At 39.2% G+C, this 19,659-nt stretch overlaps 1 protein-coding gene across 3 annotated transcripts in view; it reads right to left on the minus strand.

Moving 5' to 3' along the window:
• Positions 1-19,659, minus strand: part of GTDC1 (glycosyltransferase like domain containing 1) — a 315,221-nt gene that overhangs the window by 261,744 nt on the left and 33,818 nt on the right. For all 3 annotated transcript variants that reach the window (XM_015567145.1, XM_015567144.1, XM_015567143.1), the window contains 2 exons: positions 8,947-9,011; positions 5,893-6,095 (listed from right to left, as the gene is read on the minus strand). In XM_015567145.1, coding sequence (XP_015422631.1) covers positions 5,893-6,071 — 179 coding nt within the window. In that variant the 5' untranslated portion in view covers positions 6,072-6,095; positions 8,947-9,011. The remainder of the gene's footprint in view (positions 1-5,892; positions 6,096-8,946; positions 9,012-19,659) is intronic.

Below are 19,659 nucleotides of genomic sequence, written 5' to 3' on the forward strand. Positions count from 1 at the left end.
TCCCTAGCGAGTCTTCTGTTTATTATTCAGGAAGTTTTTCTGTATTTTAGTTGTAATTCTAGTTTGGTCCTCTGAGGGTGTCCATGCAGCATTCACTTACTCTGCTGCCATTGTTAATCTTCTTTTCTTCTTATTAAAAAGATTTTGAATTCTGGCGAAAAAAAAGAGTGCCAATACGCAATTCTCTTTCATATATACATCCTTCAGTTCCATATTCTCTTCTAATTAAATGGCTTCAATTTGAAAAGATACACAATAAGTTCTCTGATCCCCCAGATTATCTTGAAGAGGGTGCCCAAAGTCAAGAATCTTAAAAGGAACCGGTTTGGCTCAGTGGATAGAGCGTTGGCCTGTGGACTGAAGAATCTTAAAAGGGCAACCTGGATTTGGTTTGGACCTTATCCAATAGAAGATAGAATTTTTAAAGTATACTACTTTTCTTTTATTGATTTCAGAGAGGAAGGGAGAAAAAGAGAGAGATAGAGACATCAATGATGAGAGAGATATCACTCATCACTGGTGTGGACCAGCCTCTGGCTTTCAGTGGGACATTTTCAGCTCATGCAGTCACATTTTTCATGGCCCCAGTTCTATTTGGTTTTTCTATTTCATTTTGAGTGAGATTTTGTAAGTTGTGTTTTTCTAAGAAATTATCCATTTTGTATAAGTTTTCAAATGTATCAACATAGAGCTATTAAGAGCATTTCCTCCTTTTTATTGATCTATGTCATATCTGTAGCTACAGTTTATTCACTCTAAAAATTAATTGTGCGTTTAAAAAAATCAATTGTGCCTGTGGTTCACCTATTTTATTATTTCAAAATAACTACTTTGAGTTTGTTCATCTCGATTATATAGGTTGTTTCAATTTCACTAATTTTTACCCTTAGTTTCCATCCCAGCACTACTTCTAGATTCAAATCAGAGGGGCCCTGCCCATCACAATAAAAAAAAAAAGAGTTATTAACGATGATATGGCTGTGACTGTCACTTTAGATGCAACCCACTCTGTGATACACAATATGTTCATTATGATTCAGTTCTATTTTTTAGTATCCATTATGATTTCTTCTGTGACCCATGAGTTATTTAGAATTATGTTTTTGCATTTCCTGACTTCTAGGCTTTTTTAGGAATCTTTGTTAATGAGTTCTCTCCTGCACACACTTCAGAATGATTTCATCTGAGGGGCAGAATCATTTGTGGTGGGCTGCTCACAGCCTGACGCCGATGCTGGCAGTGGGAGGCTGGCAAGGGCACAGGGGAAGGGGAGGGGAGGGGAGGGAAAAGGGTGGGAGCCCACCAGTTTCTGCCACACTGATCCTCAGGCAACTAGTTTTATTCATGTCCAGGGTACCCTTCCATTGGTTCATTCTTATAACCTTCTTTCTTTGTACCAAAGGTAGCACCGAATAACACTCGTTGGCACCTTACTTTTGTCCCGTAGTATATCTTGGAGAAGTTCCCATGAGGGTACGCTGAAAGCTGCACAATATTCCATTTCAAGAATGTACCATAACTTAGTTAACCAGTTCCTTTTATGAAAATGAGGCAACCACAGCTTCAAAGCCCATTTACAATCTAATTTCCAGATCCCCCTTCAGGTCCCCTCTGACTTAGCTCAGCCCTGGACTTAAAAGGAAATCTGTTGCATTTCAAAAGCACGTCTAGATGTTTGAGAACGCAGGGTTTTCAGGTGACCAGAGCTGTCCTGCTCAGGATGGAAGTCTCATCCGGGTGCTTCCCAGCCTTTACAGCTGCTCTGCAGCCCCGGCGTCCTGTCTTCATCTTGTCACCTCATGGTTGCATCACTGCCACACTCCAATGCGGGAAAGGAGAGGTGGCTTTGTTGGAAGGACACCCAAAAGCCATACACTTAAATCGAATTTGCCAAAACCTAGTGACTGACTAGCCCTAGCAGCAAGGAGAGCTGGGAAACTTGGCAGAGAACAGGGTCATCATGACCAACATAGGTCAGTCATGCTTCCTTCCTGGAATCGGGTACATAACTGTAGGCATCAGAGAGTGAAGAAATTTTAAGTAACAGTGATTCTGTCAGTTCAGTAAAGGCACCGTGAAAAGAAAAATGAATACAATGCCTTTGATGCCTAGTCTAGGTATCCTATCCTATATAATATAATAGATAAAGATGCAAATTGACCATACCTTCACTACGCCCACCATTGGCTAATCAGAGTGATATGCAAACTAACCGCCAACAAAGATGGCAGTTAATTTGCATACGTAGGCGTGAAGCGGCAGAGCGAAGATTGAAGGCGGTTCCAGCCAGAGCAGCGAAGGCTTGAAGGCGGCTCCGGCTGGAGCGAAGGCATGGGTCCCGGGTGCCGGAGGAAAACCGGTGCCGGCAGCCAGGGGAAGGGAAGGCCTATTGCACGAAACTTTTCATGCAACAGGCCTCTAGTCCTATAGAATAAAAGACTGATATGCAAATTGTCCCCTCGGGAGTTCGACCGACTAGGAGTTCAACTGCTCGCTATGATGTGTGCTGACCACCAGGGGGCAGCACGAAACAAAGTAAGGCTCTGGCCAGCAGCCGGAAAGCCCGATCGGCCCTGATTGCCGGCCAGGTCCAGGGACCCTACCCATGCATGAATTTTGTGCACCAGGCCTCTAGTTAATTTTAATAAAATAGAAAGGTTGACCCTAGAACAAATGACATACATTTCAGAATACAAAATTAAGGCACATCCCCAAAAACATCCTTCTGCATTTTGCAGTTTCCAGAGGGCAAGGCTTTCATATAACCTAGACTAGAAGTTAGAATAATTACCCACTACTTCTGAGAAAAATAACGTCCGGAGCTTTTGTAATCTATAATAATATTATACAGCACCAAATGTGGAGCAAGACACATCCTTTCAGCTGTCAAGATGAAGTAGACCCAAACTGATGAATTAAGCTGAAGCATTTATCCTTTTAGTAATAACATATTTTCCACATAACAAGCTTCTAACAGTGACTACATGTACAGAAGTTAGAAAATAACATGTGTGCCTGCACTCAAGCCCTTTCTCATCAGACACGTTCCTACTGGTTCACAGTGATTTCGCACAGTAGGCAAGATTAGTGCTTATTCACTTTTTTCTTTATGAATTTTGATGGTTTCATTTCCCAAATGTACAAAGAAAAAGTAACTGGAAAACAAAAACCTTTTATACCTTTAAAAGTCTCTGCAGAGATCAGATCGACCTGGGGTAATAAAAGATTACTCTAGCCCTGGCTGGTTTGGCTCAGTAGATAGAGCGTCAGCCTGTGGACTGAAGGGTCCTGGGTTTGATTCTGGCCAAGGGCACATGCCCGGGTTGCAAGCTCAGTCCCCAGTGGGGGGAGTGCAGGAGGTAGCCAGTCAATGATTCTCTCTCATCACTGATGTTTCTATCTCTCTCTCCCTCTCCCTTCCTCTCTAAAATCAATAAAAATATTTTTTTTAAAAAAAGATTAGCTCCTCAATGTAGGATTGAATGAACATATTTTTTAACTTACTGTAAGTTTTCAAGCTGCTGCTATCTGTCCAAAAGTATTTGAAAGAGCTATTTGGTAAAGAGTTACATGTTATCATTGGTCAAATATAACGGTAAGTTAAACTGGTGAGCTCTATCTCTTAGTGAAGTCTGATTAGATGAACAGAGTTAACTGCATGGCTTATATGGCTGACCCTGAAAGATCACAGATACTATGATGGGGACCTGGAAGTTCTGGCGACATCACGATCTCTTAGAAATCTACTTCCCACGTAAGCCTGCTTCAAACAGCAGTGTGAGGTTTATCCTCAAATGCTTCAGGCCTAAGAAGGAGTGGGCAGAGAAGTGTTGGTTTGCCTGCCATCTACATACATGTATTTGTAATACAATCCTCTCATTCTGAAAAACTGCATAATCAAAATGAAATCTGATAGCAAATACAGCATTGCTTCATTTCAATGTTCAAGTCACTGTAGAAATTTATTATATCAAATGGTAATGTTAAATGAAAACGTGCCACCATAAAGTCAGCCAGATTACTTGACCTCAAGTACTACAAACACAACCAGTGCAGCAAAAACAATTAAATGAGATGGGAAAGCAACTATAAACAGTCAGATTTTAATACAGCAATAGTCTTATCATTGCCTTTAAAACTTTTATATGGATCCATTCATTGATATGTCTCAGACTACTAGTGAATCAACAATATTCACTTACTAGTAGTCATATGAGAATACAAAACATTAAATTAAGTAAGGAAAAATACAGTTTAGATTAGAAAAATACAAAATTCTCAAAGGTAAAAACCATGTTTTACCTTTAGAATCGCAAGCAATGTGACTAGAGTGCTCACAACTATTCCATCTGCAGCCTGAATTCTCAGAGATGATGCACGGTTTTTATTCACCAAAAGCGTTGTTCTCTGAACTCCTCAAATCACGACTAAGCACAGCAACCTACATTTAAATTTCAGGCTCCTGTCTCCCTGTGACTGCTCCACCTCACGCACAGCAGGGATATGGCTACAGAGACCAAGGTGGGCACTGCAGCCGGCATCGTGCCCTTTCTCTAAAAACCTGTCTGCTAACGCCATTCGTTATCAGCCTGGCACTTCCGCTCCTGCTAAACCCACACCGTCCTGCCCAGGGTGGCAAGAACATATCAGATATGTAACCCACAGCAGGATAATCTTCACTAACTTAAAAACCCAGAGATACTCAGCCGTGCATACAAACAGAATAAAGAGGTAGAAATGTCCAAGGGGATTCCATTCTACTTATTCCTCCTAGGATTATGATCAGTATTTCTCATCCGTCTTTTCAATGTGTCCCATAAGACTTTCTTTTTTTTTAATATATTTATCTTTTCCATCACCATTTATCCCCTCTATACCGTCTTCCACCTCTACCTCCCTTTCCCCCACTACAATCACCACACTGTTTGTCCATGTCTCAGTTCTCTCTGTTTCTGTTTTGCTCAATCCATGTACTCCCCAGCACCTCACCACCACCACCACCACCACCACCAGAGCTGTCTGCCTGCTTTCTATGAGTCTGTCTCTACTTTGCTTGGGAGATCAGTTTGTCCATTAGATTCCACATATGAGTGAAATCATATGGCACTTGTCTTTCTCTGACTGGCTCATTTCACTTAGCACATTGTTCTCCAGGTCCATCCATGCTGTGGCAAAGGGTAAAGTTTCTTCCTTTTTATGGCTGAGTAGCATTCCATTGTGTAAATGTACCACGGCATTTTTATCTACCCATAAGAACTTCTAATAGATGCCCATAGTTCCCACAAATCAGAATCCATTAGTGAGGTCTGTGTCCCCAGATCCCCTCATCCTTCAAGATTAAACAAAGGCTCCCAACTATAAAAAGCCACCTCCAGTTTGTCACAGTTAAAACCAACTTCTCCATTTCCCATACTTTCACTTCATGCACATGCCTATCTCTATCTCAATAGTCCTTCAGGCCGGTAAGGGCACGGACTTTGGTCACATCCATCTTTGAAACCTTAGTTCCTAGCATAGAGCAGACACAATAAACTCAACTAAAACAGCATATTCACTGAAACAGGCATTGGAGGTTGTAGAGTCAAAAAAATAAAACAGAGCTCCAGACCAACTCTCTCGGCCAAAAAGTGTCATCCAGATCCACATGCGTGCATGAGGGACAATCGCAAGACAAAGGAGAAGAGGCGTGTAGGTTCTAAATGTGGGCACTTTCCCATGGAGGAGGGGCCCTGAGAGTGCAAAGTGCTCCCCTGCTCTCTGCTGTCTGTACTGGTGTCATACTAACCAGTTCCAGCGGGAGGACACTTCACGGACTCCGATAGAGAAGCACCATCCTTACATTAGAAAGGGACATTAGAAAAAGGCTGGAGATGCAGCCTGCAGGCTGATTACCTGTAATGCTCACTGACGGGGATATGCTGAGAGAAGTACAAAGCCGATGTCCGCGCTCTCCAATGCCACTTCTTTGCAGGAAGAGTGTAAAGGACACAGTCTTCCAATTCTTCTTGGAGCAGGTCCACCAGCTGTTTATGGGACCCTCCATAGAATGCTTCAATGAGGAGAATACTCATTGGCCCTTCAACCCGTCTCAGATTCTAGATAATAAGCAAAAAAATGCATCTTTCAAATATATGTGTATGTGTAGAAAGATTTTTTAAATACAAATAACTTAAGATATTATACCCAGTAAGTACAAATAATTTATAGATGCATTATTTTATAAGAAATACGTGTGTCCCACTATTTAACAAAGCATATAACACTTAAGGTTGGTATTTTTGCAATCAATATGATTGCATCATTCATGTTAGTAAGAGGACATGAAGGATGTTTTCTTTTTCTGGTTTGTTTTCTTCATGCCCTAAGATTACTTCCAGAAGGACTGTTTCCCTCCTATCTTAGGCAGTATAAGCCCCACACCTGCTGTGGTCACTACTTCCTAGTTGAAACGGCTTTGATCGGACTCAATAAACTCTAGACTGGCTTGGCCTAGAGTTGTATTGAGTCTTGGACTGTCTTCTTCTCCAAGAGCCCTTCATGGGTAAGGCCCTTCCAGTTCAGATGGTCTCTGATTCTGTAATTCTCATGTTAATCCATTTTTAAATTCACCAGCTATCACTACCCTCAATGAACCCATATTTATAAGAGAGCACATTCATATTCAAATCTCAATTCTCTAGTGTTATAAATCTTGGATACAATTTCTAAAGACAGTAGACATACGTTGACCACTTCCTCACAATTGTATATAGCCCACTCCCAAAGAAAGACCAACGAATTGCAGTAAAGCTATATGCCAGTGAATCAACAAGGTTTCTACAACCTTTCCTTAACAAATCTGAGGGATAATGTTATCATTAAAAACATGGTAAATTTTTCATCACAGAGAACTGGTTAGCAAGAAATTTTTATTTGAATAGTATCAGTTTTGTTAATGTGCTAGTGAAATAAAAATATATGTAAGAATATAAAAACTTTTATATACATTTCAATGTATATGCCATTTCCTATTGGAAGTAAGGAAGAAAAATATTGCTTTAAAAAATACACCAGCCTGGACAGTGTGCTCAGTGGTTGACCATCCACCTATGAACCAGAAGGTCACGGTTTGATTCCCAGTCAAGGCATGTGCCCAGGTTGGGGGCTCACTCCCCACTAGGGGGCATGCAGGAGTCAGCCAATTGATGTTTCTCTTTCTATATCCCTCTCCCTTCCTCTTTCTAAAAAGTAAATAAAAACATTTTTAAAAAATAAAATAAAAAATATTCCATAGGTTTGAATTTCCCTTTATGACTAAAGAAAACACCACTTATAAAATGGCATATTCCTTTTCCTAATAATTTTGTTCCATGAAATTAGTCTCAACAACGCAGGGGTGATCTTCACTAGTAAAACTGTACTTCACCTTGCTCAGACAAAGCCATGCCTCTTAAATTGCATTCCAAAGCAAAAAGTCTCAAATGGTTCTCAAAGAAGTGCCAGAAGTGAATAAAAGCTTATTTCTTGATCTCTCAATCCCCCAAAGAGCAGTTTGGAGGACAAGTATACAAACATATTATAATTATCTGCAAAATGAGAAACTGTGTTCCCATAAACCGCGAGTTCAGGGAGATACAAATTTGGAGCTCGGCTCCATCACTTCCTAGCTGAATGATCTTGGACAAGTTACCTTACTTTGTGGGCCTCAGTCGCTCCTTCCCTAAAGTGGGGACACCAGACCTAACCACAGAGGCATGAAGATAAAATTGTGGCACAGTAGCTTATGATCAGTAATAAGGTATTTTGCTCCTCCCATTATGACTATAAATCACCTTACTTAAGGAGAAAGAATATCTTCATATCATCCAGCATTTTAAAATCAGTAATTTTTAATCACGACCTCCTATCCACCAAGGACGGGTTAGAAAGATAGAGACACACATGCAGCCGGTAAACAGCGGGTGTTACCCATTCCTCAAGAGCAGCTTGCACTGCAAATACGATTTTAAAGGCGCCACTGGTTTTGTGGCTAAGAAGGAAGCTCAGAGGCTGAGCTATGCAGAGGCTCAATTTTTTTCAGGCCAGCTGGAGAGAGACTTCAACTCTAATCACACTCCAAGTTTAACAAAATGGTAGCCATTAATCCTTCAAATGAGAGAAGCTTCTAGAAAGTAACTAGAGAGAACAATAAAAGGCAGTTTTGAAAATGATATCAAAGGTTTCAAGAAAGAGAGAATAAAAGCAGCTTAACATTAATTGGCTTACTAGATCACATCACAGATCTCTACCATCTTGCCTTATTTCCTCTGGCCTAATCGTGCTAAGGTGTATATGCACTGTCTGTTCTAACAGGTCTCTAAGAGATGCTTGTAAAAATGACCTGAGATATTTCCTCAAGTGACAGGATGGAAAAAAAACACTCTAAAGAATATTTCACTCATATAAACCTCAAACAAAGCAACTTTAATATTAGCGGGTGGAGGACGGGGAGCGGGGAGAGCTTTCTGATTCTTCATTACTCTACCCTTTTCCATGATTAATCTAGAGCACGTATTATGCCATATAGTTACAGATGTTTCTTATGGGCCTGAATCATGAGTTATCTGCAAACTGTGGAGGCAGTATGTGTAGGTGCTGCTGTAGATTCAAGAGAATCAGTACGCAGAACTGAACACCGAGCATGTGGGAGGTTGAAAAATAGAAAAGGGGGGAGAAAAGATTATAGCTATAGAAGTTTTCCACCCCTTTAATAGCTCAGTAAGAACAGTGAAATGCACAGGTTTGAACTGGCGTTTACTTGAGCATTTTGCTAGTGGCCAATGGGTGTGCCTGCATTTGGGGTATTTTTCTAGGGAGAGTAACTATGTCCTACCATCTCTGAAAACTATACTTAGTGGCTTTGATTCATGGAAATTTGTTCTGCTTGTTTTGTGGAGACAGACATATCCTGGCAGCTCCCCCACTTACTTCTATTGCAACTTTTGTGGCAAGAAGAAAATGTGTTCTTCTCTGTGGTCTTCTTAAAGCACAACCTGGAAGAAAGATGATACCCATTAGGTACACGCAAAAGAAGGAAGCTGAGTTTTAAATATAAGATTTAAACCAAATGTCATTACAGCACATTAAAGAACAGTTCAAATGCTTAAGCTGTGCTTAGTTTTGTTTTAGAAAACATTGCTTGAGACACATAAACATGAGGTTAAAAAAACACTTTGTTAAAAAGGATTTTTGCCATTATGCTAGAATTTGTTGAAAGATAAAGAGAGTGTGTTATTTGCCCATTTTAGCAATACTCCCAGAAAACCGCATTGGTCATCCCGACACCACAGATGCTCACAAGCAAGCCAGGTGAACACAGCCAGTTCTGCACATTAAGAAAGGGTACCAGAGAGTGAGTCCTGGGGAGCGGCAGGAGTAGGGCCCCAACACTGAAGGTTCTTACTCTGAAACAAGCAGAGGTCCTTCGTGGCAGTGACCATGCGTTTGCCAAAAGATGGTGGGTGAACGGACATGCAGACAAAGATCTTACATGGGTGCCTGGATGAATGCATCTATTAACGCGTTTGCACAAGTACAATCACAGATATTAAACCCTTGAAACATTTAAACTGCATAAGTCTACCAGAAGTAGGGTGTGGCATTTTAAAAGAAAGAAATAGCGCGCGTACGCGCGCGCGCGCACACACACACACAAAACACTTCTTACATTGGAGAAAAAAATACCAATCAGAAAGCCCAAGTCCTTTCCTCATGACACTACAATGACGATATTCTATGACATTAAGAAAAGAGTAAACAGCCAATACATTTTTGCCATTTATATGCTGCTCTCCCTACAAGAGCATATACAATGTTTTGGATAAATTTTATCAACTTTTTTTGGGGGGGGGGTGAGAGCCCAGTAGAAGGGGGCAAAGGGGGAAAAATGGGGGACATCTGTAATACTCTCAATAAAATAAAATTTTAAAAATTTTTTATCAACTTTTAAGTTTCTCTGCTTAAACAAGTAAACTTCAGTTAAAAAAATTCATTTTTTCAGCATATTTTATTCCCCAGTGATACCAATAAGTGAGGTTCTACTATACCATTAAATTTTATGCAAGTTTAATTCATTATTTATACTATGATTTAATGATATCTGGTTACATGCTATAAAATGAGTAAATATGATAGTTATGACACAGAAATTTTAAACAACTTCAAATTCTATTTAAGATCACCAGAGGTCAAAGTGATCTAATTATCTACTTTTCCAAAAAGTTTGTATTAATAATTAAAAGGGGGTGCTAAGTGAGAAATCAAAAGAGTATTCCAGAGAAACATTTTGACCAAAATGAAAATGTGCCACCAGTCATTTCAGTTAAACACTAATAATGCATTGATTAGGTCGCTGAGAACAAAAGTAGCCTGAAACCAATGCTGTGAATATTTTTAAATTGTTATTAAAACTTTTCGTCAATGTACCTGCGTTTATTTCCAGCTTGACCCAATTTCTTTATTCCCTGAGCCATGAACATTTTCAAGGTGAACTACATTTTTGTCTACCTACTCTAGCACTTACAACTGCTGTGGTAGTTGAGGTTTTTTTTTTTTACACTACAGATAAAGGAAAATGGCAATATGTCACTGATGTATTGAAACAGATGTGCTAAGTAGAAATACATCATGTGGACTTTCTAAATGTAATCCTAACTCACATTAGAAACCTACAATTAGCCCACCTCCATGATGTCAATTGGGTTACCTATAATATTTAAATAAATTTCCAACCAAATACCAAGTAAAAATTTTAAATCAGAGGAATCGCTGTATGAATATATTCCACAGACACCTTACTGCTGTTAGTTGTAGGAAGGTATAGTTTCAGTGACGATGGTTCTAACGGTTTTAATCCCACACACATGAGAAATTGATTCCACAGGTTAATGTGCATATGGCTTGATACCCTACACTTGCACCAATTACTGAAACTATTTTCTATTCGCCTATAAGCAATATTAGGAAAAGTAAGCTGGGCAGGGCAAACACCAGGGAGCTTACACACCTACTGCTGTAAGTTGGGGAAAGTAAAGCTGAATAGGATTTCCCAATAGGTCATCAGAGGTTTACCTGGTATTTTCTGACTGACCCCTTTCCTTCTGCACCTCCACCCACCAACTCCAACACTTGCAGCTTCTATTTAAAAAGGAACTACTAACCCAGCAGGATAAAATAGGGCAGTACTGAGAAAAGTCAGTGTTACCTTCCAGCCCACTCACTTACTTTAATGATTCATCAGGGAAACCCCTGTTGTTAAAATATACCTGAAATCTCATTAAATAGTAAAAAAAAATAAGCATGAAAAGATTTCTGCTTTGAAACATGTCATCATTGATTCCCCTAACAGAACCTATGAAGGGTGAATGTGTAGTAAAAATTCATTTTGCTAAAAAATAGTTTCCTCAAAGTATTACGCAACATTCATTATCAATGTGGGGAAGGGGTGTCTATGAAATGGTTTGGGGGGGTTTTAACTTTTAAAAGTCAGGCACAGCAAATTCATGCTTACCCCTAAAATCTCAATTTGACCTCTGAAAACTGAAATATAATCTGGCATGAAATGCAGAGTAATAACCTTGCAATCCTAAAACTATAGGCACTGACAATATTCTAGCTGCATAAATAGAGAAAGTTTAGCTAATAGTAAGGAATGAGTCAGGTTCCTGAACACTGGTTTGAATTGAAGAAAATGCATCATGGAAACTAATCATTATTCCATTAACTGATTATAGGACATACAACCTAACATTCATCATATATTGTATACTATATGTACTTAAATAGCAATATTAAAAAAAATCTTGAGTTAATAAAGAAAAAGGTGTAGACCTCTAATAATTTATCCACCTCCCCCTCCCCCCCCACACACACATGCTATGGATGTCTAATTTCTTCAACTGAATTTTGTTTACTGTTGAGGTAACTAAAAGAACTGAGGATTTATGCAAGGTTTGGTAAGAAGACTTATAAGCCATATTCTTTGTGAGATCATATAAAAGCATTTTAAAATATACTTTTCCAACTATATGATTTGCAATGATATTTTAACACATGCTCTTTTCAAATTTACAGTCTGATATACATATATGGCTATTTAAATTTTCCTAACAAATATTTTCATTCTTTCTCAATTTGGAATTTAACTTTCTGCTTAAAAATATCAGTCACTTCTTCCATGATTTGAATTACTCCAAAGTCTTGGTTATGACTGTCAGCAACAAATGTAAAATCAACAAATAATTTGATATGCCTGAACTATGACATCATTCACTTGTTTTCAAATATGCATAATTTTCACAAATAACTACATGTGTATATATTACAATTTATTACCTTACATTTTTATAAAGTTACATTCCAGGTTATATAGCAAAATTATAACTATGAAAATTTTTGTGAGAAGTTTGCTGGTTTAATTTCAGGGACAAATAAAATGCTAATCTTCTTTCAAGTTTTCATTGCTATTATTTTCATGAAGAACTTCAAACTATAAAAGTAACAATGAATTAGTTCTACTGAATACTAAAAATGTTCTCAATCGGCTGACATTTTAAAACATGGCAGTAGAGGTATGCATCGATAGAACGTTATACACCAGAAAATCATCTCATCACTCAATTGACCTACCCTAATTAGATTACCCTTTTAACTATATTTCCGTGCTACCACACAATCTGGTTCCTGTCACACCATTCTCCAGAAGCCAGCCACAAATAATCTTCCAAAATGCAAATCTGATCATAAAGTGACATGCTCAAACATCTTCAATGTCTCTCCACCACCTAAAGATAAAACCCAAGGCCCTACACAGTGCAGTTACAACCTTCCTTTTCCGGCCCTTTCCTTCCTTTCTCTACATTAGACCCTCTCATCCCCCTCCCACTTTAATTTCTCTCCCTCACTTCTACAGACTTGGCATCATAGCAACACCAAGTACTCACACTCATGTAGCTTTTTTAAAAAATCTATTTCTATTGATTTCAGAGAGGAAGGGAGAGAGAGAGAGAAACATCAACAATGAGAGAGAATCATTGATTGGCTATCTCCTACACGCCCCACACTGGGGATCGAGCCCCCAACTGGGGCATGTGCCCTGACCAGGAATCGAACTGTGACCTCCTGGTTCATAGGTTGATGCTCAACCACTGAGCCATGCCCAACCAGGCTATGTTACACTTCTGTGACTTCACATCTTTATCTCTTTTCAATCAGCCTTCTCTTCATGTTCACTTAATGAACTTTTCTTAACATTTCTGCTCATGAATCATCAATTCTATGAAGCCTTTCCCTGAAGTTCTCTTAGCATGACTTCCTTTCTACTTTGTACAGTAGTATTAGACTTGCTTCACTCTATTTCCATGTCTTGCTTCCCCAAGGTACTGTGAAAATCTGGAGGATGAGGACCATGACAATATCTTCCGGGGGCTACCCCATGATCTGTTTTTGTAGAGCTAAATGGAACATCAGAGGGAAATGGGAAGTTGATTCTGCGTTTAAAGTGGCATTGCTTTTACTTAGCGCAGGTCCGGAGCAATCAGGTGTCAGCCAGCACCACACTTGCTCCTAATGATTTCCCATTGTTCCTAAAGACGGAACTAAATCAAGCCAACAGCATATCTGAACACATTTTATTATATTCTCTTTCAAATAATGATTCTTTTTTCTTATTGTTCACAGAAATCAGAATTTATTGGAAATAATGTTTTATGTAGATGTGTGTTTATCTTAACCTACTAACATAACAGAAGCAACAATGGTTAAGCAATTAAGAGAAACACTATGAGCAAAGCCAGTTTGATGGCCGAGAATATCTGAGATCCTTGAATTCTGAAAATCATATGCAGTTTTTTAATCTGTTTGATCTACTCTCCCTGTAGTTTAATACTAGAAGTGGAAGTAGGATGAGAAGCCAATTCCCTCACCATCAATCTGGAGTTCCCATTCCACATTTAGTAATTAGGCTGTTATTTAATGGGGAAGACAAAGACAGTTTTAAATACTTTCTGCCAACAATTATCCATTTTATAAAAGTTTGACAAGATGAAAAATGTATTTGCTTTCTTGAGATGGCATTTCTCCAAGGCGCCCACCTTCCTGAAAGGGGCTGCAAATCAGCTCAGTGGGAGAAAACAGGGTGGCCCGACACATTGGGATACGGATCCCAAGGAGAGATCCGAGTGTGTCATAGTATCACCGGTGGGGGAAACGCTGCTGCCACTGCTGTCCACCCACTATTCTGTAATAGAGGAAAAAGTGGAGTGAGATCAAGAGTCTTCTGACTCATTATTCCTATGTCTTCCCATTACTCTTCACTGCAGGTCAGAAGTAAAAAGAGGCCTCCATTTTCTAGTCTTTGAAGTTTTGGGATTAAATATCAATGTTTAAGAATTATGAATACATAAATGATATCTATTGCAGCATCCTAATATATAAAAGCCCAGGGTTGTAACGACTGATCATGACTGAAGGCTGATCAACCCGGAAGTCCTTCAGTCAGCCCCAGTGCTGACTGCCCTGCTGCAGCCAGGCAACCCAGCACTGACTGCCCAGGGGGCTAAGACCCAGAGAGAGAGGCAGGGTCTGATCCGAAGCCTCAGTGGCAGCTGTTGATCAGTACTTGCCTCTCTCTTTCTCTCCCTCTTTCTTTGTGAGCTTCACCAGCAGCCAGGCCTTTCTTTCTCTCCAGCCTTGGCAGGGGCTGCTATTCAGCCCTGCCTCTCTGATCAGGCCTGCAGATAGTCCCAGAGATGCTGACTGGCATAGGAAGTAACCAATCAGAACCAAATGTGGGTGCTGTGAAGAACCAATGGCTGCTTAGGAGGTGGAGCTTTTGATGTTGATTGGCATAGGAACCGACCAATCAGAACCAAATGTGGGCGCTATGATGAACCAATGGCTGTCTAGGAGGCAGGGCTTCTGATGCTGACTGGCATAGAAACCAACCAATCAGAACCAAATCTGGGTGCTGTGGGGAGCCAATGGCTGCCTAGGAAGCGGTGCTATAGGTCCCCAATTGGAGAGGGTGTAGACTGGGCTGAGGGAACCCCTCCTTTGTGCACAAATTTCATGCACCGGGACTCTAGTATATTTATAAGCATGTGGAATATGAATGTCACTATAAGGTCATAAATACATGTATGACATATTATCCTATATAATAAAAGCCTACTATGCAAATTGTCCCTTCGACTGGGAGGTTGACCAGTGAGTTTGACCCAGGGCTGGGCCAGCTGGCCAGCCTCCTGAGGCCCCTCCCCCCGGCCAGCCCCACCCTGGCCGGTGGCAATGGCGGCAGGCGGCCAGGGGAAGGGAAATCCTGGCCAGCAGCCAGCAGCTTCTAGGGACCCTACCCATGCACAGATTTTGTGCAATGGGCCTTTAATATTTAATAATACTTCCCAATAGTTTGTAAATCCAGGACATCAGTGATATAAGTCACACAAAACTGAATACTATGTAGGTAGGGTGGAAAAACTCAAACTTTTGTCCTAATCTCTTGTAATTCCTTCCAGAATCCAGCATAATCATCCCTCTCCTGACCTCACAATCCTTATCCTTCATGCCTCCCCAGTTCTAAACTGACCTCTTTTTGACAGGATAATAGGCCTTGAGTTCTGGGATGGAAGAAAGCCAATATCCAAGGTTCACATGACAAGAAGGTTTGCTCTGGAACATAAGGTCAACTATAGAGCTACATTACGTACGTAATTTACTATAGTCACCATCAAATAAAGCCCAAATCCACTTGATGTAATAATCTGTAGTACTTCTTTGTATTTACCACTTGTAAGCTAGGTTTATATGAGTGATTACGCAACATCTGCATCCTCCACTGGGTATTCAGTTCCAGGAAGAGGGGGACCAGGTCTGCTTGCTTACCACTACATCCCCAACACTTAGCAAACAGAAAGTATTCTACAAATGTGAGGTGAGACAATAAACCATAAAACCCGTTAGCAACGGCATTGACAATTTCTTCCTAATTCATCCAAGATCTACATTATTATCAACCACAAACAATCACCTCTTACTACCATTAATTACTACTTATTCATGTTATCACCATCTAAAGGTAACAGGTGGCATCTTATTGTATCTAATATGCCACAACTCATCCTAAGGAAAACAGTTCCACTGACAGCGTTGCTGTGGGGTGTAGAATCCGTGTTTTGTGCCATGGGCAGCTGTCTTCTCTGACTGCTGGTCTCTATAACAATATTTCACACAAGGACAGTCAAGTCTATGACCTGAAAGAATTCAACTGGTTCAATCATTAGACAGGCATTTTTTTTATTGGACAGGAGCATTTTCTTGCTACCCTGCATTGGTTTCTATGTCAAAATTCAACTCAGACTTGGTTTGTGCAAGGTAATTATAAATATACACACCAAATACGTTGAAAATAAAATGATTAATTTTTTAAATATACTGGCACTAGTGAGTCTACTAACATCTTTTAAGAACTGAATCAGTATTAACTGAATAAAAAATTTTGGAGAAGTTTCCCTCTCCAAGTGGGAGGCACATACCACATTTTCTGTTAATTTTGAAACAGAAATAGCAGGGTTACTCTAACACACAAACATTCTCAACGTCCTATTTGAAGTATAGCAACCCAAGCAAACATGGGTGGCATTCCCTTGATGAGTTGAAATAAATGTCACCAAGTATAAAGTTCTGGATTTATTCACTTCCAGTGAAGAATGAAAAGGACGCAATCTCACAACTCAATCTATTTATCAGTAAGGGGAAATCCACTTAAAAGAAATGCAAAATCCTAGCAGTTCAGGAAGCAAAAGGATATCAGTAAACACTTGGGAGAAGAAAGAAATTTCCATACAGGACTAAAGGTCTAGAAATAGATATCCCTCGTACCAAGGTTAGATGCCGGTAGTGTTTTTAATAATTCATTTTATATAAATGAAAGTCGCCCTGCAGTTACAGAGCTTTTAAATAGTATTAGGGAGTGGGAGATAAAGGCAGTATCAGAATCTGTTGTTTAAGACCCAAATCCATATAAACCATGTTTTAAAGATGTATATCAATTAAAATATTTAGTGAGACTTCTCTCATCTCCAAAGTTCCACATGAACATAGTAATTTACTAGAAACAGGATTAAAGTATACTTTCTTCTACTTATTTATTGCAGCAGCTCTTTTCTTAATTGCAGTACCTTTTTCAAGAATGCTGATCTGTCAATGGTCTTAAGGCATTTACTTATGGTTTAAGAAGCTGACAGTAGAAAAACTAGATAGAATCTAGAAATTTTAAGTGACAAAATGTAAAAAGCCTAGAAGCCCAGTTTAGACGGGTGCTAAGTAAAACAGATGTGGTAATGAGAGCTGTATCACTATTTTTAAATATCACAAGGGGCGTATTATTAGCTACCCACTATTATAAGGAAAAGAGTCAGTCTGATAATAATAGACTGGGATTTTAAAATCCTGTAGACATTTGAGATGAAGACTGTTGAGTAAAGAAAAGGCATCCAACGACAACAGCATATAGTTTCTGCAAGGGCTGTTATGCTCCAGTTTCTGCAGAGGAAGCACGGGCTTGCCCCTATCATCTGACACACACGTTTCCCCTGGATAACAGATAAGGAGCGGTAGCTCAAAGTTTCCTGATTGGAGCAAGCACCATGACTTTTATCTATTTAGTGGCCTTGTCTGTCACTATTATCTCTCTATCAACCTGTTTTTCAAGGAGACATTCCAATGATGTAAATATTTTGTCTAATGAAGCAGAGACCCTCCAGTAAAGGATATTCATTACAAACTACCCAAAATCACACTTTGCATCCTCATCATCTCTTAAGGAAGTAATTTCATACTTGGCAAACGGTGTTCAAACAGAGTACGGTTGTTCAGGAGTTAATTAATTCCCTCTTGCATCAGTATCCAGAATATATGTACCATGTTTGGGACCATAAGTCTCTCGACTGGGTTAATTAGCATTCACAGTTAACAAACAGCCTGAATCTTTGTAGAAAAAGATAATAACTTAAACTCCCAAAACTAGGTACATAATATCCAGAATTTTATATAATAGCTGTTCAATTGATCTTAGTAGTATTGTAAAGGAATACGCTGCTTCCCCTTATCATTCCACTGGCTCAATGCTTCCTCGGGTCCCTTGCCCCATGTGGTTCTGAAACTTTACTTGCAAGAACTACATTTAAAATAAATCCCTTCACATTGTTCAGAGTAGGTGCCTGCTCGGCGCAACGAGCTACCTCTCCCAGGAGCAACAGGTGATAAAATTTCAGCCATCTGCTGAGTCGATGAGCATAGTTTGCGAATTAAAAGGGCCCTTTTCAAATTCTGAAAACACAGCCTGAAGGCTGCTCTCTCCTCTACTAAACCTTGAAATCTGTGCATGTCCTTTGATGCAACAACACTACTTCTAGTAATTAACCCTGAAAATTGTCAAGAATCTTTATTGAAATATTTGCCCATAACTGAAAATCAAAATATCCAACAAAAAAGCGTCCCTTGTGATTAAAAGACTATGATCAAAAATCATAGTGAAGAACATTGATTGGCATGGGAAATGTTTCATATTGCATGAATGAATGAGATAATTATATATAAAAACATGATGAAATGAATAAAGGTGAGAGTGCACAGGTACATGTAATCTTTGATGGTGGAATTATGAGTGATTCTGTTTTTCTCTTTGTGCTTCATTTCATTCTTCATGTTATCTTCATTGAATGTCTCAACTTGCAATTAAAAGAAACTATAAATTTTTCTTAACTTTAGGGAAGGAGGCCAAATTGTTTGAAATAAGCCAATTACTGAAGGCTTATTCCCCTCCAGAAGCTTGCAAATAGTTCTCAAATTATTCTAACTACTATTGCTATCAAGAAATTTATTAAAAAGCTAATCAGCAAGGGTTAAACTAATGGAGCTATAGCTACTTACAAACACTATAATTTGGTTTTGTAACTTTGTAAAAAGCATAAAATAAAATACTCAATTAATTTTAAAATGTACTTGAATTATTAAATAATTACAAACAGATCAAGGTCTTTATTCATATACCAGATGCCCAATGCACGAAAATCGTGCAAGAGTAGGCCTTCCTTCCCCCAGCTGCCGGCACCAGCCTCCCTCTGACACCCAGGACCGGGGCTTCACTCACGGCCCGGCCCGGCTTCATCCAGAAGGTAGGTTCCTTAAGGACATCCAGACTAATTAGCATATTACATTTTATTATTATAGATAAGAAATCTGGAGTTGTACTTTGACCGAGTGTTTTAGAAACTAAAATACTACTCTGTACTTATAGTTTTGAATAGGAACATGGGAAAACCTAGTGCAAACCAAAAGTTTTAAAGTTCAAGTAAAATGCCAAGATTAATGTGTGCCTTTAATAATTAGGTACGGCTCTTGAAATAAGAGAAAATATTTAATTAAAGTGAATAAAATTAAAGAGAACTCCCAGTTTCACACTTAATTTCCTAAGTGTCTGTATTAAGAAAGCAGGAAAATGTTATTGCATAATCATCCATATGTGTTACACATGTTAAAAAAAAATAAAGGAAAGAAAGAAAAGGACTGATTGGATATTCAACTAATAGAAACACAGTCTTGCAATTTTAAAAGACTGCCTTCTCTTATAACCACTCAGATTTT

This window comes from Myotis davidii, unplaced genomic scaffold (assembly GCF_000327345.1).
Source record: "Myotis davidii unplaced genomic scaffold, ASM32734v1 scaffold560, whole genome shotgun sequence".
NCBI classification, from domain to species: domain Eukaryota; kingdom Metazoa; phylum Chordata; class Mammalia; order Chiroptera; family Vespertilionidae; genus Myotis; species Myotis davidii.